This window comes from Rhinatrema bivittatum, chromosome 8 (assembly GCF_901001135.1).
Source record: "Rhinatrema bivittatum chromosome 8, aRhiBiv1.1, whole genome shotgun sequence".
Taxonomy (NCBI): domain Eukaryota; kingdom Metazoa; phylum Chordata; class Amphibia; order Gymnophiona; family Rhinatrematidae; genus Rhinatrema; species Rhinatrema bivittatum.
The window spans coordinates 248,700,149-248,724,898 of record NC_042622.1 but is presented as its reverse complement, the minus strand read 5'-3'; the positions used below and the strand labels follow the sequence as shown (position 1 = coordinate 248,724,898).

At 46.1% G+C, this 24,750-nt stretch overlaps 1 protein-coding gene across 1 annotated transcript in view; it reads right to left on the bottom strand.

Moving 5' to 3' along the window:
* CHAF1A (chromatin assembly factor 1 subunit A) overlaps positions 1 to 24,750 on the bottom strand; it is a 384,823-nt gene that overhangs the window by 242,079 nt on the left and 117,994 nt on the right. Inside the window, 2 exon segments of the mRNA XM_029614524.1 lie at positions 9,768 to 9,793; positions 9,796 to 9,827. Coding sequence (XP_029470384.1) covers positions 9,768 to 9,793; positions 9,796 to 9,827 — 58 coding nt within the window.

The window sequence follows — 24,750 nt, the reverse complement described above, 5'->3', positions numbered from 1 at the left end:
AGGCTGCCAGGCAAGAATGAATTCTGCCAGGTGGTGTTTGATGTAGTGGTGGTGGCTGGGTGGTTATTAAAAAGACAGCGTTTATTTTACTGCAGCAGCCGGTTGTTGTGTCTGCTGTCTCTGGTTACATGGCTTACCCCTACGTTGAGTCGTGTTTTGTTGCGGTGGGGGACGCTGGTAAGATGGATACGTCTGTGTACGAAAGGATTGATAAGACCTGTAAGGTCTATGGTTAAGGATTATCTACGTGTAGATCCACACATTAATGGACATGTGGTCAAGTAGTGAGATTGTAATGTTAAGGATTGGACTGCTAGAGCTTCCTCCTTTAATTTCCCAACTGTTTCTTGAAACCGTTCTCCGAACAGATTGTCTCCTGCACTCGGGAGGTTTGCTAGTTTCTCGTGTAAATCTTCTCGTATCGTACTAGAGCGTAACTATGCCATCCTACAGGCTGCGATGGCTGTCGCAGACGCCCTAGAAGATGTTTCAAATATTCATATCGACCGCAGAAGGTGTCGAGAACACTCCTCTATGTCATGAAGAGGTGGTGGAATTGAATCTGCCGTTGAGGAAAGCATACCTTTTGTGGCTTGTATGCACTCATATAGGTATTTGCACCATGTAAAATTGATGGTGCATAATGCGGGCATTCAACATTGAGTTGCGATACATCTTCCTGCCAAAGCAGTCTAAAAACCGGTTGTCCTTGCCCGGTGGATATGAGGTATGTGACTTTGCTTTTTTGAATCTTTGCATTGCAGACTACCACAATTGAAGCATGTGGTAGTTGTAGTACAGACTAAGGCGATGTTTTTCGCATACGGAATTTTATATCTGTTTTCTTGGAAACCGCTGAGAGTAAGGTGTTTCCCATGATTTCTGTAAGACAGTATGTAATAATTCATGTGGTGGAAGAGATGTTGGTTCTCCCAGAGCATCGAAAATCTTTAGGAGACCAAAAGGTTTCTGATCTAGGGTCCGTCTCCTTTTGGACCTCCAGATGTAGTATCGTGCCCAATTTTTCTAAAAATGTTGGGTATGTCAGGTCCTCTGGAGAATATGGTTCCTGTGGATCCGATGGGAATCCAGTGGATGACAATGGGGACGTTTGCGGAGACAGAGAATCTATAGGGGTATCTTGCTGTTGAATTGGTGAAATTGGTCGTTTTGTCACTGGGGATGCCGGAGGCTCCACCGACGGTTCTCTGGAAGTACGTATACTCTGTTCTGGGGAACTTACTGAGAGTTCGTTAGACATCTTAAAAGATGATTGAAGAGTTTCGTAAAACCCCACCAATGATTGGGATAATTGAAAAAATGCCTCTGTTGAGGAGGCATTGCTGAACGACCAGATTGTTTTGGTAGTTCACCTGTTTTAGGTGGTACTGGATTAATTTTAGGGAAGCAGTTGGTACATCATACTGGTTCCCTATCTTGTCCTCTGTGGTCTTAACAGAATTATCTGAGGATGTAGATGCAGCAGAGGAAGTGATTTTTATTAATTGTCTACGAGATAAGGAATCTGCACTTTGTGGGTGAGATGACCTAGAAGTAGAAGGGCTCACTGCCCATGTATCTCTCGTCTTCACAGCTTTTTGATGTGAGTGACGATGGTCACTCACAGTCTGAAGAGGTGGAATGAGGTACATCTGGAGACTGTCTTCGTTTTACCCCATGTGGTATTGAATGATATGCTTGCTTGGACCTTTGTAGTCCACTGTGCAGTGATCTGTGTGCTGTCGAGCGCGCAGACGTCCTCGGCGCCTTATGCACATGTCTTTTGCGTGCCGATGTCGATTCGGGCACAGAAGTGCTGTGCGCCAATGGTGATTTGGGCGCAGAAGATGCTTCAGGTGCATAAGTTGTCGGCGCCAAAGTTTTAGGTGCCATTATTCCCTGCGCTGATCGCCGAGGCTCTTTCGGTCCTCTCGGATCCGATGGCCTATGTTGGCTCGGTAAGTCCTTACCTCCAAGCCTGGAGGGTTGAGGATCCCACGACGACGCTCTTTTTTGTGACAGAGCTGCCGCTGACGAGGGACCAGGTGAAGAATGAGCTTGGAAAAAGAATGATGGCTTGGAAAAAGTAAGAAGTTCAAGCATTCTGTAGGCCCCTTGTTTTTGGGCTCTTGGGGACATTAGAGCACAAAAATCACAATTTTGTAATTTATGCTCTGGCCCCAAGCATCGGTAACATTGGTCATGGCCATCCATGACTGACATTACCTTGGCACAAATACAGGGTTTAAACCCTGGCTTTTTTGACATTTCAAGAAAATAAGAAATGCTGAGGAAAAGTCAGCCCCGCGTGCGATCCCGCTCGCGGAAAAAAACAGACTGAGGAGAATCTGTTACTTTCCTGCGCGGGAACACACGCGCAGCAGCAGAGAGCTAAATTCTAAATCTCTGCTTTGTAAAGCTCCGCCTCCCGGACCTGATTGACAGATCCCATGACAGCATGGCTAATTCAGCCCTGCTATTGACGGGAAAATACTGGGAATAGAAACCCTGTCCATGCAGGGACATCGGTAAAGAAATAATTACATTTCTCGGCAAAAGTGCATCAAATGAGATGGGTGTGGATCATGATTGAAGCTGTTGCGAAAGGATAGCGGGAGAAATACATCCAGACTCCAATATTTGGAGGTTATCGGGCACCATGTTTCCAAGAAGATTTGGATCTTCTTCTTCCCCCTGCCCCTCCTGGAATATAGTTTAGAGGGATCAAAAACTAGGCCCAGGTGCTAGGCCTGTTGCATACTCTTAGGCTGATGACACTCATGCTGCTGGGATCCGACCAGTAGTGGCTGCTGATGCTGGGTAGGAAGCAGTACTGAAGAGAAAAATGGAATTGATGCCTGTGAAAGTATGACCCTTAAGTGTAGAAGATGCTCAAGGTTAGACAGCTATATTCTATTTCTTAGTTTAATCACCAAGACCAGGTAGGTCCAGTAACTTTCATGGATACCATTCTCAGATGCTACTTGCCTTAAGCTCTGTCATACGCTGAGCTCCAAATGAAGCAGATGTGGTGCGTGAAAAATGGAGTTGGAAAATTTGTAGACAGAATGAAGAAGGTGACGAATATACTCTTTTGCCTTCAAAAAAGTGGTTGTGAGTAATAAGACCCTCCTTCCACAAGTTGCAGAAAGCCTTCATATTCTTAATACCATTGTGAGGATATTGCACCATATAGAACTGGTGCATAGTGATATAGGCACTCAGCATGAACCTTTGGAAGACTCTCATGCCAAATTGTCTAGCAGTCTTTTTTAGGGCTGACCCAACACTGACTGACTCTTGTCACAGTTGAACAACTTCGAACCAGAGACTCTTTCAGTTACAGCTTCCTAGCCATAGAATGCCAGATAGGAATTTTCCACATTCTCATCTACAACCAGTGTAGAATGTTGTGGACTGGGAAAACCATTGAATCTGATGGGGCATCCAATATCTGGAGGGGTCTGAAGACGTCTAAGCAGGGGGGGGGGGGGGGGTTGGGCGGTCTTTGACGCTAAGCATTGTCCCCACCTTTTCCATGAACTTTAAATATGACAGGTGTTCCAGGGCGAGATATAGTCAGGTATATCTTTAGAACCTTCTGATGAATGTGAAAGCTTTCTAAGCCAGGAGCCCGATGACAACAAAGGCAACCTGAGAGGAGCTCTACTGGTTGCCTGAAGGGGAACATCCCTGGTCAACCGCCTCTGAGCAACTTGACTCTGCTGCCCTTGAATAGGAAGATGAAGAGCCTGTATCAAGGGTTCTGATGTGTTCATCTCAATGGGTGATACTGGGACTCCGGTTTGAGGCATCGCTGCAGCAATGCTGGAGAGAAGCAACTGGATTATTCTTTCCATGTCTAGATGAAGAGGTAGAAAAATTTCTCACTACACCTGCAATCTGACTGACTGACAGATGTGTCCGCTGTTACTTGTGCAGGTGGAGGAATATCCTCTTCGGGGAAAAGGATAGGTTCCTGCACCTCAACAGAATGGTTTTTCTTTTTGGAAGTAACAGTACGAACCATACCAGAGCTGGAATCCCTAATTGGAAGCTGTAGACTATCAACCTAGAAGGAATGATTGCTGTGATAACTGGAGGCAGTAAAGATAACATGACTCCTTCAGAGCAGCTGGCCTAAAGCAGCTTGAATGCAGCTGTATAGGTAATGCAGCTTGATGTTTGATAGAGTGTAGAGCAAGGATGTTATTGGCAATGCATGCATTGATTGCATCAAGTGATTGGCTTTGAATGGGCACCCATGCTTGTTTTTGAGTTGTACATCGATGGGTCTTTAGAATGGTGGATTGATGCGTCGAGATGTAGAGTACATCAGGTGCTTTGATATTGTCGATGCGTAGTGTGTATTGATGCATGCATCATGCCACTGTGCGGACAACTACATCGCATGGGGCGTGCTGATGCTGACTTATGTTTCTTCGATACAATCACCCTGCATTAAACCAGAGCCTGCATCACTCAACCCTGTGGCTTCATTTTGGGCCAATGGAGAAGTCTTTGAGGAGCTCCTGCTCAACTCATGCCCCGGTAACGCAGAAAACACTGCACTGTGGGATGAAGATCCACAGCGGGTTCTGAGAGACTTACACAGTGTCTCTACGCAACGTGCCTTGGAGTGTTGAGAACAAGGGACATCTGTCCACAGGCATAACAGTCTGCCTGGTCATGGTGCAGAGCGAAACAAGTATATCTGGTGAAGCCTTACCACTGATGCAACTGTTGAATCCACTCATGATGGGTTTCTTCTTGCTGGCCATTTTGAGGCAGCAGAAGTTTTTTTTGGGGTTTTTTTTGGAGCACTGGAAGTGCTGTTATGAGTGTTGCAGTGCAGCTAAAAGTAGGAAAACTGAAGAAAATAAAAAAATTAAGGATTTTGAAAAACTATCTGGAGAGCGAGTACATGTAGATGCTGAATTCGGACAAAAAAATGACCGCGACGACTCACAAGACAACGCCTAAGAAGGAACTTCTGCACATACTCAGTAGAGCTCAAAGCTCTATTAGCTAGGAGAGACGAGTTTGTTCAGTGTTGCCAGATTACATCACCCATATGTAATGCCTAATTCAGCTTGCTTATCAGCGGAAAAAAAGGATGTCCCATACCACTATAGTTCTCTCAACTACAAGTGGAATACATAGTACACAAGTGCCTACTCCAATTATAATAAATGGTAATGAGATCATCCATACTGTTGGAGAGTGAAGAGCAGGTTAGCACAGATTTCTAGCCTTAGTGCATTAATGTTGAGATTACTTACCTGATAATCTCCTTTTCCTTAGTGTAGAAAGATGGACTCAGAACAAGTGGGTATAGTGTGCTCGTGCTAGCAGTTGGAGACGGATCTGACGTCAGCACGGGTACATATACTCCCCACAGGAAGTGAAGCCACTCAGTAATCTTCCTTGCAAAAGCTGTTATGGATATATGTGTACTGACCGATCAATTAATTAGTGAAACAGGATTCCCCTGACCGATTATAGTAGCTGGAGACCGCCAGCGTTCCCAACCGGAGGACGTCGACACCTGGTAGAGTGGACGCACGCATGTAAGAAGTGATAAGGCTTACCTTGAATCTGTGAAACCCCTGTATACCGGCAGCCGGGCGGGATGTTGAGTCCATCTGTCTACACTAAGGAAAAGGAAATTATCAGGTAAGTAATCTCAACATTTCCTAGCGTGTAGCCAGATGGACTCAGAACAAGTGGGATGTACAAAAGCTACTCCCGAACTGAGTGGGAGGCTGCTGAGGACCGCATAGGACTGCCCTCGCAATGCTGTGTCCTCCCTGGCCTGGACATCCAGACGGTAAAATCTGGAAAAAGTATGGAGGGAGGACCACGTCGCCGCCTTACATATCTCCGCGGGCGACAGCATCCTAGATTCTGCCCAAGAGGCCGCCTGCGCTCTGGTAGAATGAGCCTTGACCTGCAGAGGCAGTGACTTCCCGGCCTCTACATAGGCCGCTCTGTTGGTTGCCCGATGGCTCTCCTCTCGGGATTTCGCCCCTGATCAGCCAATCGTCTAGGTAGGATGGACAAGGATTCCTTCCCGTCTGAGCGCCGCTGCTACACTACAATCCCTTGGTTGGAAGGTCCGCGCGCCGTGGCTAACCCGAAGGGCAAAGCCCGGTAATTGGAAGTGTCGTCCCAGAACCTTGAAGCGTAGGTAACGCTGATGATCCTGATGGATCGGGATATGCAGGTACGCTTCTGACAAGTCTAAGGCCATGAGGAACTCCCCTGGCTGTACTGCGGTCTTGACTGAGCGCAGAGTTTCCATGCGAAACCTCGGGACCCTTAAGTATCGGTTGACTGACTTGAGGTCTAATACGGGCCGGAAAGTGCCCTCTTTCTTGGGCACCATGAAATAAATGGAATAGTGCCCAGAATCCATTTCCCATGCAGGGTACTGGGATTATGGCTTTCAAGGACAGGAGCCTTGCCAGGGTAACTTCTAATGCTGCCTTCTTGTGGATTGGACACGGAGACTCCACAAACCTGTCCGGAGGAGTGTGATGGAAGTCCAGATAATAGCCCCCTCTGATGATGGCGCGGACCCACTGGTCCGACGTAATCTCGACCCATCGGGGGTAGAAGAGGGTTAACTTGCCCCTATGGCTCCGTCCCCGGATGGATCGGCTGATTTCATTGTGAGGCGCGGCCGGGACCTGAACCCGAGCCGGCTCCCCTCTTGCACTGCTTGGTCCGAAAGGACTGGTTCCTCGCCTGAGGACGAGGTGCCTGGTAGCGACTCCTATAGGGAGTGAAGCGTTGGGAGCTTCTACCTCTGGAGGGCCTCGTAAAGATTCGCTGGTCCTCTTGGACCTGTCTTCCGGCAGTCGAGGTACTGGAGAGGCGCCCCATGTGCTGGCCAGTTTATCTAGGTCGCTGCCGAACAGGAGAGAACCCTTGAACGGCATTCTAGTGAGACGTGTCTTAGAAGGAGCATCGGCTGATCAATTCCGAATCCAGAGCTGCCTCCTGGCTGCTACTGAGGATGAGACCCCCTTGGCTGTTGTACGGACTAGGTCGGAGGCGGCATCCGTAAGGAACGAGAGAGCTGACTCCATGTCCGCTGCCGGAGCATTGTTCCGGACCTGTGACAAACAGGAACGCGTCACCACTGTGCATGCAGGTTGCGATTCGTAGAGACAGAAGCTGCCACCTCAAAGGTTTGTTTTCAGGATGGCGTCCAGGCGGTCATGAGCCTCCTTGAGGGCCACCCCCCCCCCCCCTCCACTGGATTGGTAGTGCGCCTAACCAAGGCGTCCACCTTGGGGCACGCCAGCATATCCTTGATTGCCGGGTCCAGGGGGTACATGCCAGACAGGGCCCGACCCCCTTTGAACGAGGCCTCCGGCACATTCCACTCCAAATCTATCAGCTGTTGCGCCGCTTGCAGGAAGGGGAAATGGCGGGCTGTGGGACGAAGACCCTCCAGCAGGGTGTTCTGCGTAGATGCCTCCATGGTGCTGGGGCCTGGAATAGCCAACTCAGTCAGGCACTGAGAGACCAGGTTCGGAGAGATCTTCCTTGGGAAAGAACCGCCTCATAGTTCAATATGGCTCTATCCCCGAGGGAAGTTCCCCCTCCTCAGGGGGTTCGGACTCGTCCTCCAAGATATCAGGGTCCGCATGAGCCGGACTGCCCGGAGGCTGGTGCTCACGATAAGGGCGAGAAGGTCCGGGGGGCAGGGTCAGCCGGAGCAGCAGCAGGTCCAGGACGGGAAGCCGACTGCATCTGTACAAAGGCGTGGATCCCCTTAAATAAGTCCACCCAGGAAATGGAAGCGGTCTCCAGCCATCGAGGTACCAGGTCCCCCGGGATTCCTGGCTGTTCGAGACAGCCCGCTAGATCCGGGGTGGCCCCTGGGGAACTGTTGGTAAACCTCGGTTGAGACTGGTCCTGGCCCGAGGCTCCCACTGCCTCCTCACATTGGGCACAAAGGGAGTCTGGCTCCTCGCTCTGCGTGGCTCTAAGCTGGCACGCTGAGCACAGTCCAAGAGCTTTCACGCCGGAATCAGGAGGTGCCGCCTCTAGAGACGCCGGGGGCGTTTAAGTGTTCCATGGTGCCGGCGCTTATGCTGTCAGCAATATGCGCTCAAGAATAATATGAGCCCAAGAACAATATGCGCTCAATACTCAAAAGTATGCGCTCAATAATATGCGTTCAGCAATATACGCTAAACAATAAACAGTATGCGCTCAATAATATGCGTTCAGCAATATACGCTCAATAATAAACAATATGCGCTCAATAATATGCGTTCAGCAATATGCGCTAAATAATAAACAATATGCGCTCAATAATATACAATATGCGCTCAATAACATACACTTAGCAATAAATATGCTGCGTTGTGCGCCTATCCACAGGCGCCTATCTGTGTGCGCCTCGCTCAATACCTGAACCAGGCAGACAAAATGGCGACCTCCACAGCGTGCCGCATGCAGGCAACGCCACTAATCCTCGTACCTCGGAGACCAAAAGTAAGAGATGTACGCTTTACCTGATCCTCGGCGCTTCCCGGCTGTAACCCGGGCGGTCTCCGGCTGCGGGGGGAGAGGGGAAATACCTTCACCGCTGCGCTCGAGGAATGCATCCGCTGCCTCTAAGCCGCCGAACTCGTCTCGCTCGGGGCTAAGTCCACGCCGGGACCGAGGCGCCTCTCAGCCAGGCCCGAGCCCTTCTCGCTCGGGGGGCTAGATCCCTGCCGCGATTCGGCCACCGGACCGAGGCCTAAAACCTCCGAGGGACCACGGAAATCACCTCAGGAAACTCAACTGGGGGAGGGACCCGAGGGTATCACCGCAGGAGTGCGGGGCTCGTCGTCTGAGAAATTTGGAAAGTAGAATTGGAAAACACGCTCAGCAAGCGTGCAGGTTCTCCAAACTGCTTTGGAGACGGAAATTACTGAGTGGCTTCACTTCCTGTGGGGGTATATGTACCCGTGCTGACGTCAGATCAGTCTCCAACTGCTAGCACGAGCACACTATACCCACTTGTTCTGAGTCCATCTGGCTACACGCTAGGAAAACATTGTTCGAGAAGGGTAAATGGAGTACTTGCTTTTGCTAAGAGAAATATGGAATTTTTTTTTTGTTTTTAAACAGTCCCTATCAATTAGATGGCAAATACACCATCTTTCATAATTATCCCATCTCCTAAATTGTACACATTTTTTGCGAAACTGTACGTGCATACTTTTGAAAATCCAAAAGTATGCACTTAGCCTGCCCCAGGAAACACCTCCACTCAGTTCATATAAACTTAAACATGATATACATAAACAAATTTACCCGCATATCAGGCTGGCAATTTCATAAAAAGCCATAAAACATTAGAAGTCCCTTTGAATATTGCCTTTTATAAGGCTCTATTGATTTAAAAAGTGTGCCAAATTATATTTTCATGCTCATGAAAGTAAGGGACCATACAGGTAGTCCGGGATGGCACAGAAAGGTTATCTGATAGATCTATATGACTTTTGTTAATTACCTCCCATATATCAATATCTCTACATACCATGCTCAGTACTGGGAATATATCTGTTCAATGCATAAATATATTGTAAAAAAACCAACTCAACGCATATCATTTCTTCCCAATGCATCACCAATCTAGTAACAGTTCTTAGTTTCCCATTATCAGTGAAGCTGTTGCCTATCCACAAATAGTAACATTTTTGAGAAGTAAAGGATAATCCCAATTCTTTACCCCACCTCCCTTTTCTACAAAATACCTTTTCTTCCTCTTTCAACCGTTTTCTTCTTCTTTTTTTCTTTTTTCTTCTTGTTTAGCCCTTTAAAAGGAAGCAGCACAGCAACAATTATGGCAGGGAAATGTGGCTTGGCAGAGTGATTTCTGAAAAGGTAGTGCTTAGTATTTGGGAGTGGTACCAGACTGCATAATGGTTGTGAGGGTATGCTTGGTGATACTATGGATATGTGAGTGATCTCTTGTCTGCTGAACAGATTGGTTTCTTTAAATTGTGCGGTTGGGAAGAGATTGGGAAAGAGGGGCAAGTGGTTGAGAAGTGGGGTGGGAAAAGGATTGTTATAGCTACAGGGATTTGATCTATTGAGCTGGAAATAGTTTTTTTGGGCATTGGTGGGCAGATAAGAGCCAGTGCTTAGGATGGGGAAGCACCGACTCATATACTCTGCATTTTTTAATCTAAAGTTTCTGATGCAGTTTCTGAATGGGTAGTAAAATAATTACCTGGAATAGTAATGGCATTGGATCACCAATTAAAACGAAGAAGATATTAAGTGCATTGAAAAAACAAGGGTGTGGGGCATTGTATTGTTGCAGGAAATTTAATTTATCTGACAGTGAACACAAATTGAAGAGGAATTGATTTGGGGACTGTTACGCTGCCTCTTCCCCATCTGTCCAAAAGGCTGGAGTGACTATTTTGCTGCATAGGTCTTTGGCAGCTAAGGAAGAGAAAATTATTAAAAGACGTGGATGGTCAATATGTAATATGAGTTGGACATATTTTGGAAGAAAGAATAAATATTGTTTGGTATATGAATCCAATGTTTACTTGCAAACCTTTTTTCACACTTGATAGCAGTATTGGTTGATTTGAGGATTTTCCACTAATTCTAGGTGGGGATATGAATTGTGTCGTGGACCCTCTAATGGACCAGGGTTGGTTTGACTACATAGAAGCAGTTAGGACTGTGGAAAGGGGACTCAATGTCATGGTTTGGACCAAATGGATATATGGTGTCTGATGCATCTGGCAGAAAAAGAATGTATTCATATATCCAGAGCACATCTGACTCAGAGTAGATTAATTATTTTGTGATATTTGAATTACTTTTTTCTTACAGGTACAAATAGTGGAAATTGGCACTTTGACTATTTCCGACCATGCCCCATTGATTTTAGAGTATAAGTTTGGCAGATAGGATCATACATATCTTTGGCATATGCCTGTTAACTTAGTCGTGGACCCTGATTTCAAGAATTTATTTCTAATAAGTGGCAGGGATTTGCTGAGTATAATCAGCAGCATGAAAACAGTTCCCACTTATACTAGGAAACTGCAAAAGCAGTTTGTAGGGTGGAGATCATTTCATATGCAATTAACAAGAACATTTATGAGTAGGAATATTGTTTGGAGAAATGACAAAGAAGCCTATTTGAAATTAGCAGGACATATGACAAAAGAAAATAGAACATTTTTTGTTATATAAACCAATTTATATCTTTTGCTCCACCAGCATATATGAATACTCATAGCAGCAGAAATTTTTTAAATTTGAAAATAGGGTAAAGATCTGGAAAGACTGGGGAAATCTGAGAACGGAACGAGAATTGATAGAAGGGTCAGGTATCATTCAAATAAGGAATTAATTGAATTTTTATACTGATCATTATTATAGCGGAGATGAATAAACATTGGGCCAGGAGGAGTTTTTTCAACAGGTGGATTTACTCAAATTGAGGCTGAAAAACTAGATTAAATAAGTTCCTTAGCAATGAAGAAATCTTATAGGAAAATTGCCTCTTGCTATGAAGGATGCTTTAATAACACTTATTCCACAGAAAGGGAAAGATAGGGTGGAACAACTTTTGTTACATAGATAGATCTCTCGAACGTTGATGTTAAGATCTACTCCAAAATGTTGGTGAACAAATCAGTTCCAATACTGCTGGATCTGTTCTTTAAAGACAAGTTGGATTTGTGAAAGATAGCAATACTTCACAGAATGTTCATTGGATGTTGGCAATGCTTTATAGTGTAATATGGATGAAGCAAGATTCTCTTAAGTTTTGATATTGAGAAAGCTTTTCAATCATTTATGTTGGCAGTATTTATTTTATACATTGGAGAGATTTGGTTACCAAGAAGACTATTTCTACGATTAAATGTTGTATAAAAACTAGAGTTGTGGTTATTGGTAATAGAATCATCTGATTACTTTTCATTTCACAGTGGGATGAACAAAGCTGTTCGTTCTCTCCGCTTTTGGTTCGGAGGGAGGTAACTTCAAAGGATACTAATGATGCATTAGAATTAGGGTATCCCGACAGTGAGGTTCCAATAATAAGAAAAGTAGTCCAAGTGCCTCTACCTAAAACTCACCTGAGCTAATAATTCTAACTTATCCCTATCAATTAAAAGCAGAATGAAATACAAACAAAAACAAACTTTGAAATGTTTCTATGCTAATGCCAGAAGTCTAAGAAGTAGACTTTATCATTAAAATCATCCGTTGTACCTGAAGACTGGAGGATAGCAAATGTAACCCCAATATTTAAAAAGGGCTCCAGGGGCGATCCGGGAAACTACAGACCGGTTAGCCTGACTTCAGTGCCAGGAAAAAATAGTGGAAAGTGTTCTAAACATCAAAATCACAGAACATATAGAAAGACATGGTTTAATGGAACAAAGTCAGCATGGCTTTACCCAGGGCAAGTCTTGCCTCACAAATCTGCTTCACTTTTTTGAAGGAGTTAATAAACATGTGGATAAAGGTGAACTGGAAGATATAGTATACTTGGATTTTCAGAAGGCGTTTGACAAAGTTCCTCATGAGAGGCTTCTAGGAAAAGTAAAAAGTCATGGGATAGGTGGCGATGTCCTTTCATGGATTGCAAACTGGCTAAAAGACAGGAAACAGAGAGTAGGATTAAATGGGCAGTTTTCTCAGTGGAAGGGAGTGGACAGTGGAGTGCCTCAGGGATCTGTATTGGGACCCTTACTGTTCAATATATTTATAAATGATCTGGAAAGAAATACGACGAGTGAGATAATCAAATTTGCAGATGACACAAAATTGTTCAGAGTAGTTAAATCACAAGCAGATTGTGATAAATTGCAGGAAGACCTTGTGAGACTGGAAAATGGGCATCCAAATGGCGATGAAATTTAATGTGGATAAGTGCAAGGTGATGCATATAGGGAAAAATAATCCATGCTATAATTACACGATGTTGGGTTCCATATTAGGTGCTACAACCCAAGAAAGAGATCTAGGTGTCATAGTGGATAACACATTGAAATCGTCGGTTCAGTGTGCTGCGGCAGTCAAAAAAGCAAACAGAATGTTGGGAATTATTAGAAAAGGAATGATGAATAAAACGGAAAATGTCATAATGCCTCTGTATCGCTCCATGGTGAGACCGCACCTTGAATACTGTGTACAATTCTGGTCGCCGCATCTCAAAAAAAGATATATTGCGATGGAGAAGGTACAGAGAAGGGCTACCAAAATGATAAGGGGAATGGCACAACTCCCCTATGAGGAAAGACTAAAGAGGTTAGGACTTTTCAGCTTGGAGAAGAGACGACCGAGAGGGGATATGATAGAGGTGTTTAAAATCATGAGAGGTCTAGAACGGGTAGATGTGAATCGGTTTATTTACTCTTTCGGATAGTAGAAAAGACTAGGGACACTCCATGAAGTTAGCATGGGGCACATTTAAAACTAATCGGAGAAAGTTCTTTTTACTCAACGCACAATTAAACTCTGGAATTTGTTGCCAGAGAATGTGGTTCGTGCAGTTAGTATAGCTGTGTTTAAAAAGGATTGGATAAGTTCTTGGAGGAGAAGTCCATTACCTGCTATTAAGTTCACTTAGAGAATAGCCACTGCCATTAGCAATGGTTACATGGAATAGACTTAGTTTTTGGGTACTTGCCAGGTTCTTATGGCCTGGATTGGCCACTGTTGGAAACAGGATGCTGGGCTTGATGGACCCTTGGTCTGACCCAGTATGGCATTTTCTTATGTTCTTATGTTCTTTATTAGAATGTATAGCAATGAATGATGACAGACTTAATTGGCATCTCAGAGACATGGTGGCAGGAGGATAACCAATGGGACAGTGCTATAGCAGGGTACAATGTAGAGATTACTTACCTGATAATCTCCTTTTCCTTAGTGTATGAAGTTGGACTCAAAACAAGTGGGTATAGTGTGCTCGTGCTAGCAGTTGGAGACGGATCTGACGTCAGCACGGGTACATATACCCCCCGCAGGAAGTGCAGCAATTCAGTAATCTTCCTTGCAAAAACTTTATGGATATGTGTGTGACTGACCGATCGATTAAATGAACAGGATTACCCCTGACCGATTGATAGTAGCTGGAGACCGCCAGTGTTCTCAACCAGAAGGCGTCGACACCCGGCAGGGTGGATGCCCTATATAAAGAAACATAGCTTACCGTGAGTCGGTGTATCCCCCATGTATACCGGCAGCCGGGCAGGATGCTGAGTCCATCTGCATACACTAAGGAAAAGGAGATTATCAGGTAAGTAATCTCTACATTTCCTAGCATGTAGCAGATGGACTCAAACAAGTGGGATGTACAAAAGCTACTCCCGGACTGGGCGGGAGGCTGCCAGAGGTCCGTTTAGGATTGCCCTCGCAAATGCTGTGTCCTCCCTGGCCTGGACGTCCAGACGGTAGAATCTGGAGAAGATATGGAGGGAGGACCACGTTGCCGCTTTACATATCTCTGCCGGCGACAGCATCCTAGTTTCTGCCCAAGAGGCCGCCTGCGCTCTGGTAGAGTGAGCCTTGACCCGTAGAGGTGGTGGTTTTCCCGCTTCTACATAGGCCGCCTTGATAACTTCTTTGATCCAGCAAGCGATGGTTGCCCGTGAGGCCGCTTCCCCTTGCTTCTTCCCGCTGTGAAGGACGAACAGGTGGTCCATCTTTCGCACTGCTTCTGACATTTCCAGGTATCTGGACAGCAGTCTACCGATGTCGGGATGGCGCAATATTCGACCGTCTTCCGACTTCTTCAAACCTTCCATGGTTGGCAAGGATATGGTTTAGTTGAGGTGGAAGTGCGAGACTACTTTGGGTAAGAAGGAAGGAACCGTGCGAAGATGGATAGCCTCTGGAGTGATTCTGAGAAACGGATCACGGCAGGACAGTGCTTGTAACTCTGAGATGCGGCTTGCTGAACACACGGCCAGCAAGAACACCATCTTCAAGGTTAACAAATGGAGAAACAGGCCTCGAAGGGGCCTGAAGGCGGGTCCCACTAGAAATTCCAACACTAGGTTGAGGCTCCACAGGGGCACTGGTCACTTCAGTGGCGGGCGAATGTGTTTGACTCCTTTCAGGAAACGTGAGACGTCTGGGTGTGTGGCAATGGTGTTGCCGTCACTCCTGGGACTGTAGCAAGACAGCGCTGCCACCTAAACCTTGATGGAGTTGAGGGATAGACCCTTCTGAAGTCCATCTTGCAGGAAGTCCAAAATGATAGGGATTTTAGCGGCATGTGGATTGGTGCTGTGAGTGTCGCACCAGGCTTCAAATACTCTACAGATCCTTATATATGTTAGTGATGTGGAGAACTTGCGTGCTCAGAGGAGTGTATCTATTACCGGCTCCGAGTATCCTCTTTTCTTCAGTCTAGCCCTCTCAATGGCCAGACCGTAAGAGAGAATTGAGCTGGATCCTCGTATAGAAGATGGGACCTTGCCGCAGCAGGTCCCTGTGTGGAGGCAGGGGGTAGCGGATTCCTTGCCAGTAGTCTTCTCATGTCTGCGTACCAGGGTCCGGGACCACTAGAAGAACTAGGCCTCTGTGCCGCTGAATCTTGCTTATAATGCTGGAGGAAAGGCATATAGCAGGATCCCCTGAGGCCATGGCTGAACCAGGGCATCGATCCCCTGGGACAAAGGATCTCGCCTGCGGCTGAAATATCTGGGTACTTGAGCGTTGGACCTGTCTGCTAGTAGGTCCATGCCCGACGTCCCCCACTGATCCACAATTATCTGGAAAGCTGTGGGCGACAGCTGCCATTCCCCTGGGTTTAGGCTTTCTCTGCTGAGTATCCATCTTTTTTGGAATTAATATATCTGATTTCCATTATATTTTTTTGAATTAATAGCATCTGTCCTGAAAATACACTTCTAAAAATTTACTCCTGAAAAAGCGATTGTGATATCGCGAAACACCGGCCGTTGTCAGGCTTAATTCTTCAACTTTACTTCGGGGAACAGATGATTTTTTGAATGAACATTCATATATGATCCAGGACTTCAAAAACATCATACCACAAATGACGAGTGGTCCGGACGGCAAGTTGTAACACTGACGTTGTCTGGCTTGCTGATGCGGTTTCATCTTATTAACCTTATTAAGTCTCACATTATAGTTGGTTGTCACAGCATGGAGAAATAATTCAGTGTCTTTTTGTTGGTTTTGTTATGTTCTTATATTGAACATGGAACCCTTAGCAAAACGTTTTGAGAAAGTTTATATTGTGCTGCAGTTGAAATTAAATTAACCTTATTGGCGGATGATTTTTGGTTTGTCTGTCAAGACCTATTTCTTTAGGAATTTTATGGATATATTGCATACTTTTGCAATATTTCCGTACTTAAAATTTTTTTAAGTCTTTAGCTTTGGATGTTTCTGAATAGTTAGATCCATTTGGGGGGGGGGGGGGTGGGGGGGGGGGGGGGGAGTATTCTCCTTACTGTCGAGTGGACAGGGGAAGATATCCTGTATTTAGGATTGAGGATTCCCAAGGATCTAACCAAATTAGATAGGTTGAATGTGCTTTAAGATGTTATTTAAGATTTAGTAAGATGTTACTTAACTGGAGACATCTGTAGTCAAACATTGCAAGTATTTTTACTGATTTGAAATTGGAACAAAGTTTAGTTCCTCCCCTTAAATTACTTATGTTCTTCATGTACATCCTTCTGATTTAACTCCTCAGCTTAAATTTCATGTATTATTTCAGCCCATTCATAAGGTAGTGCACTGGGTATGGAAGAAATATCAGGTGTCCTGTTTCTTACCCATTAGGAGAAATTATTTCACAGGGGTTGGAGAACAGCATTTTTATTAAGTAGGAATGTCAAAGTTTTGGTATAACTGAACAGGCCTTAATGGATAATAGAGAAAAAATTAATATTTTCAAAAGTTAAGAGACCATTGGGTTGGATCAGAGGAATTTTTATGCCTGCCTTCAGTTATGGCACTATCAGGACGATATAAGGCAAGCGCCGGCTCTCCAGACGCAGGCAAAGGCCACTCTCCTGTGCGCACGATTTAGTATGCAAATGAGGGCCCGTGGTAAAAAGAGACACGGGCCCCTCACTGCACATTTTGCTTTCTGGATCGCGCGGGAACAGCTAATAGGGCCATCAACATGCATTTGGTCCTCACATATGGGTGATGTTCAGCGGAGCCCTATTGCGGAACACTGAGCATGCCCAGCATGCCATGATCCGTGTGTCCACAGGGGTCTCCTTTCAGTCTTTTTCCATGCTGCAGTTTGCCTCGCGTTTAGGAGCTCAGATTTTCTCACAACGTTTCCTCACGGAAAACTTTAAGTTTTACTTCACAAATAATTTACCTACACGGATCTCCCTTCGTGTACATTTTCCTCGACGCTCGGTGAGTACTATTCTGTGTTCTCCGGTCAGTTCCTGTCACCTTCACTTTCACATCCCCCGGGTTACCAACCGTTTGCGGCCCTCTTTTTTTCGGTATATAAAAGTGCTAAATAAATGATGAACCTGCTTACGGCCCCTGATTTATGGCCCAAAGTCCAAGATAAACTAGCTGATCTGCCATGCACCGCAGATCATCTCTTTGTGCACAAGGTCCAGCAGACAGTGCCTCAATTGCAAGACCACCTCGAGACCCTGTGACAGCTCTCGTGGTTTCTTGCAAATCCTCCCTCCTCGGCTAGAAAACTAGCGAAGAGTGATGCTAGGACCTTTAACCGCTCACACCAGTATTACCCAGCTCCCACGTGAGACCAACCAGTCCACTTCAAAAAGCACGTACATGTCAATAACAAATATCCAGATCACACCAGCTCCGCCAGGTGGGCAGGCTTTGGATTTTGAAACCTTGCCAGAGACAGAATGGTCCATCCCACTGAGGACCAGGGCTTGGGACAACCGTTCCCCGGACACAGCAAGGCAGATGATTTTAATCCCGCTATTTCCTACTTCCAATGAAAACAGGCGACCTCCACCCATCCTGAACCTCATAAATCTCAACAAATTTCTTCAGAAAGTTCAGTATGGTGGTGTCTCAGCACCTTGCTTCCCTTACTACTACAAGGAGGTTGACTATTCTCTGGACCTTCAATACGCTTCATAGTGAGTCAATAGCATTTTCAATACCAAGTTCTGCTATTCGAATTAGCTTCGACAATGCCTAGCATTGATTGCCGTTCATCTCTGAAAAAACAGCACTCACTTGCTTCCTTACATAGAAACACAGAAATGGCAGCAGAAGAAAACCAAACGGTCCATCCAGTCTGCCCAGCAAGCTTTCACACTTTTTTCTTTTTTTTTTTTCATACTTTTCTGTTTCTCTTGTCCCTTTAAATAATTTTTTTGATTCTATTTCCCTTCCACCCCCGCCATCGTAGATAGCAGTGCTGGAGCTGCATCTAAGTGAAGTATCAAGCTAATTGGTTTGGGGTAGTAACTACCATAATAAGCAAGCTACTCCCACGCTTGTTTTACCCGGCCTGTGCAATTCAGTCCTTATTTATTTATTTATTTAAAGGGTTTTTTTTATATACCGGGGCACGTTAAAAACATCACCCCGGTTCACAATGTAACATAACATAGCAACAGGCTTTACAATAATTTAGAGTAGGAAGAAACATTGAGGCAACTAATTCAACTTGAGACAGGTGGTTACATATTCACATATTTTAACTATTCACAAGGTGACAGGTGGTTACATATTCACATATTTAACTATTCACAAGGTGACAGGTATATAGGCGGTTAGGGCAGGTAGTAGGATGATGGGGAGGGTGAGAGGGGAGGAGGATGAGGGGAGGGTTGGAGGAATGGGAATGGGAATGGATGGGAGGTCGAGGTTAAGTTAAGTTCAATAGGGTGTGTTTATATTCAGATTTATATTCAGACAACCTTGTTGGTTGTCTGAATATAAATCCTCTTTTCTTCATTCCCCCTGCCGTTGAAGCAGTGAGCTGCGCTGGATATGTATTCTAAGTGAAGTATCAGGCTTGATTTGGGGTAGTAACAAGCAAGCTTCACCCATGCTTATTTGTTTTACCCAGACTATGTAATTCAGTCCTCCTTGTTGGTAGATGTCTGAATATAAAACATCCCTTACCTGGACTGCCTGATAAGGAGTCAATCCAAACAAGGAGCTCTAAATTCTCTAAGACTCACTTATAAATCTACTAAATTTGCTGGGATTTCTGATCAACTACCATAAATCCCATATGGATCTGTCATCTCCACGGAGCAGATCTGGGCACTACAGTCCAAAAGGCCTTAAGAACATAAGAACATGCCATACTGGGTCAGACCAAGGGTCCATCAAGCCCAGCATCCTGTTTCCTACAGTGGCCAATCCAGGCCATAAGAACCTGGCAAGTACCCAAAAACTAAGTCTATTCCATGTAACCATTGCTAATGGCAGTGGCTATTCTCTAAGTGAACTTAATAGCAGGTAATGGACTTCTCCTCCAAGAACTTATCCAATCCTTTTTTAAACACAGCTATACTAACTGCATGAACCACATTCTCTGGCAACAAATTCCAGAGTTTAATTGTGCGTTGAGTAAAAAAGAACTTTCTCCGATTAGTTTAAAATGTGCCCCATGCTAACTTCATGGAGTGCCCCCTAGTCTTTCTAATATCCGAAAGAGTAAATAACCGATTCACATCTACCCGTTCTAGACCTCTCATGATTTTAAACACCTCTATCATATCCCCCCTCAGTCGTCTCTTCTCCAAGCTGAAAAGTCCTAACCTCTTTAGTCTTTCCTCATAGGGGAGTTGTTCCATTCCCCTTATCATTTTGGTAGCCCTTCTCTGTACCTTCTCCATCGCAATTATATCTTTTTTGAGAAGCAGCGACCAGAATTGTACACAGTATTCAAGGTGCGGTCTTCACCATGGAGCGATACAGAGGCATTATGACATTTTCCGTTTTATTCATCATTCCTTTTCTAATAATTCCCAACATTGTTTGCTTTTTTGACTGCCGCAGCACACTGCACCGACGATTTCAATGTGTTATCCACTATGAGACCTAGATGTCTTTCTTGGGTTGTAGCACCTAATATGGAACCCAACATTGTGTAATTATAGCATGGGTTATTTTTCCCCTATATGCATCACCTTGCACTTATCCACATTAAGTTTCATCTGCCATTTGGATGTCCAATTTTCCAGCCTCACAAGGTCTTCCTGCAATTTATCACAATCTGCTTGTGATTTAACTACTCTGAACAATTTTGTGTCATCTGCAAATTTGATTATCTCACTCGTCGTATTTCTTTCCAGATCATTTATAAATTTATTGAACAGTAAGGGTCCCAATACAGATCCCTGAGGCACTCCACTGTCCACTCCCTTCCACTGAGAAAATTGCCCATTTAATCCTACTCTCTGTTTCCTGTCTTTTAGCCAGTTTGCAATCCACGAAAGGACATCACCACCTATCCCATGACTTTTTACTTTTCCTAGAAGCCTCTCATGAGGAACTTTGTCAAACGCCTTCTGAAAATCCAAGTATACTATATCTACCAGTTCACCTATATCCACATGTTTATTAACTCCTTCAAAAAAGTGAAGCAGATTGTGAGGCAAGACTTGCCCTGGGTAAAGCCATGCTGACGTTTTTCCATTAAACCATGTCTTTCTATATGTTCTGTGATTTTGATGTTTAGAACATTTTCCACTATTTTTCCTGGCACTGAAGTCAGGCTAACCGGTCTGTAGTTTCCCGGATCGCCCCTGGAGCCCTTTTTAAATATTGGGGTTACATTTGCTATCCTCCAGTCTTCAGGTACAATGGATGATTTTAATGATAAGTTACAAATTTTTACTAATAGGTCTGAAATTTCATTTTTTAGTTCCTTCAGAACTCTGGGGTGTATACCATCCGTTCCAGGTGATTTACTACTCTTCAGTTTGTCAATCAGGCCTACCACATCTTCTAGGTTCACCGTGATTTGATTCAGTCCATCTGAATCATTACCCATGAAAACCTTCTCCATTACGGGTACCTCCCCAACATCCTCTTCAGTAAATACCGAAGCAAAGAAATCATTTAATCTTTCCGCGATGGCCTTATCTTCTCTAAGTGCCCCTTTAACCCCTCGATCATCTAACGGTCCAACTGACTCCCTCACAGGGTTTCACTTCGGATATATTTTAAAAAGTTTTTATACTGTGAGTTTTTGCCTCTACAGCCAACTTCTTTTCAAATTCTCTCTTAGCCTGTCTTATCAATGTCTTACATTTAACTTGCCAATGTTTATGCTTTATCCTATTTTCTTCTGTTGGATCCTTCTTCCAATTTTTGAATGAAGATCTAAATAGCTTCTTTCACCTCCCCTTTTAACCATGCCGGTAATCGTTTTGCCTTCTTTCCACCTTTCTTAATGTGTGGAATACATCTGGACTGTGCTTCTAGAATGTTGAGATTACTTACCTGGTAATCTTCTTTTCCTTAGTGTAGACAGATGGACTCAGAACCAATGGGATAGTATCCGCGTGCTAGCAGTTGGAGACGGATCTGACGTCAGCACGGGGTATATAGCCCCACAGGAAGCGCAGCGATTCAGTAATCTTCCTTGCAAAAGCTGTTATGGATGTGTGTACTGACACTCAGTGAAAGGGAAAAAGCAGAAACAGGATTCCCCCGACGATTGACAGTGGCTGGAGACCGCCAGCATTCACAACCGGAAAGCGCTGATACAGGTAGAGTGTACGCTCTTATGTAAACAGATGACATGGCTTACCTGGAACCGGTGAAAACTCATGTACACAGGCAGCTGGGCGGGATGCTGAGTCCATCTGTCTACACTAAGGAAAAGAAGATTACCAGGTAAGTAATCTCAACATTTCCTGGCGTGTAGCCAGATGGACTCAGAACCAATGGGATGTACAAAAGCTTTACTCCCCGCCGGGGCGGGAGGCTGCCTGAGGACCATGTAGTACCGCCCTTGCAAAAGCAAAGTCCTCCCTGGCCTGGACATCCAGACTGTAGAACCTGGAAAAGGTATGAAGGGAGGACCACGTCGCTGCTTTACAGATTTCTGTCGGCGACAGCATCCCGGATTCAGCCCAAGATGCTGCTTGCGCTCTGGTAGAATGAGCCTTAACCTGTAGAGGCGGAGCCTTCCCAGCTTCCACGTAGGCTGCTCTGACAACTTCTTTAATCCAGCGGGCAATGGTGGGCCGAGAGGCCGCTTCACCTTGCTTCTTCCCGCTGTGTAGGACCAACAGGTGGTCCGTCTGTCGCAGGTCTTGTGTCACGTCCAGCTACCTGGGCAGCAATCTGCCGATGTCGAGATGGCGTAATAAACGGCCTTCTTCAGATTTCTTCAAACCTACCGTGGTAGGCAAGGATATAGTTTGGTTAAGATGAAACTGTGAAACCACTTTAGGGAGAAAGGAGGGAACCGTCCGAAGATGGATAGCTTCCGGAGTGATCCGTAGAAAGGGCTCACGGCAGGATAGTGCTTGTAGCTCAGAGATGCGTCGTGCGGAGCACACCGCCAGCAAGAACACCAACTTCAAGGTGAGAGACCGGAGAGATAAGCCCCGAAGGGGTCGGAAGGTGGATCCCGCGAGGAAATCCAAAACAAGATTAAGGTTCCATAAGGGCACAGGCCACTTTAGTGGCGGACGAATATGCTTGACCCCCTGCAGGAAACGAGAAACATCTGGATGCTTGGCGATGGTCTTGCCATCCCTCCTGGGACAGTGCCGCAACCTGAACTTTGATGGAGCTGAGGGAGAGACCCTTCTGAAGCCCATCCTGCAGGAAATCCAACACAATAGGTATGGTGGTGGCATGTGGATGGGTGCCATGAGTGTCGCACCATGCTTCAAATACTCTCCAGATCCGTACGTAGGTGAGGGATGTGGAAAACTTGCGAGCTCAGAGGAATGTATCAATCACGGGCCCCGAGTAACCTCTCTTCTTCAGTCTAGCCCTCTCAAGGGCCAGACCGTAAGAGAGAATTGAGCTGGATCCTCGTGGAGGATGGGACCTTGACGTAGAAGGTCCCGGAGAGGAGGCAGAGGAAGAGGCTCCCCTGCCAGTAGTCGTCTCATGTCCTCTTACCAGGGTCTTCTTGGCCAGTCTGGTGCCACTGGAAGAACTAGGCCCCGGTGCGTCTGAATCTTGTGGATGATGGCGCCCAGCAGAGGCCACGGAGGAAACGCATATAGTAGAGTCCCTGGAGGCCATGGCTGGACCAGGGCATCGATTCCGTGTGAGAACGGGTTGCGCCTGCGGCTGAAGTAGCTGGGGACTTGAGCATTGGACTTGTCCGCCAGTAAATCCATGGCCGGAATCCCCCAGTGATCGACAGTCATCTGGAAAGCTGTGGGGGACAGCTGCCACTCTCCTGGATTTAGGCGTTCCCTGCTGAGGAAGTCTGCTATGGTATTGTCCTTCCCGGCAATGTGGACGGCGGAGATGTCTTGCAGATTCGCCTCTGCCCAAACCATCAGTGGGGCGATCTCCAGAGATACTTGTCGGCTCCTGGTTCCGCCCTGCCGGTTTGATGTAGGCCACCGTGGTGGCGGTCGGACATCACTCTGACAGCTCTGTGCCGTAGTCTGTAAGCGAATCGAAGGCATGCCAAACGTACTGCCCTGGCCTCCAGGCGATTGATGTTCCACGTTGACTCCTCCTTGGTCCATCGCCCTTGCGCGGTGAGTTCTTCGCAATGTGCTCTCCAGCCGCTCAGGCTGGCATCCGTGGTGAGCAAGGTCCACGTGGGCAAGGACATCTTCGACCCCCTGCTCAGGTGGTTGGACTGCAACCACCACCGCAGCTGGGTCCGAACTCCGGCCGGTAGAGGAAGGTGCGTGGAATAGTCCCGCCGACGGGGGCTCCAGCGAGAGAGCAGGGAATGCTGTAGAGGTCTCATATGGGCCCGCGCCCAAGGCACCACTTCCAAGGTGGATGCCATAAGACCCAGAACCTGCAGATAATCCCAGGCTATGGGCCGACTGGCTCTCAGATACTGGATACGTTGTCGAAGTTTCAACTGTCTCTTAGTCGTAAGACTGACCGTGTCTGCCCAAGTGTCGAACTGCACTCCCAGATACTCTATTGACTGGGAAGGCAGTAGGCAGCTCTTGCTGAGGTTGATCACCCAGCCCAAGCTCTCCAGAAGGGCGATCACTGTCGGTTGTCCACAGGCTCTCCTCTCGAGATTTCGCCCTGATCAGCCAGTCGTCTAGGTAGGGATGGACCAGAATCCCTTCCCGCCTGAGTGCCACTGCCACCACTACTACCACTTTGGTGAATGTCCGTGGGGACGTGGCCAACCCGAAGGGTAGAGCCCGACACTGGAAGTGGCGGCCCAGAACCTTGAAGGGCAGGTAGCGCTGATGATCCGGATGGATCGGAATATGAAGATATGCTTCGGACAGGTCTAATGCCGTGAGGAATTCTCCGGGCTGGACAGCGGCTTTGACGGAGCGCAGAGTTTCCATGCGAAACCTCGGTACCCGTAAGTAGCGATTGACTGACTTGAGGTCCAGCACAGGCCGAAAAGTGCCCCCTTTTCTTGGGTACCATGAAATAAATGGAATAGTGTCCAGAATTCACTTCCCAGGCAGGTACTGGGAGGAAGGCGTTCAAGGACAGGAGCCTCGCCAGGGTAGCTTCTAATGCTGCCTTCTTGTGCCGGGGACAGGAAGATTCCACAAACTTGTCCGGAGGAAGAAGATGAAAATCCAGATAATATCCTTCCCCGGA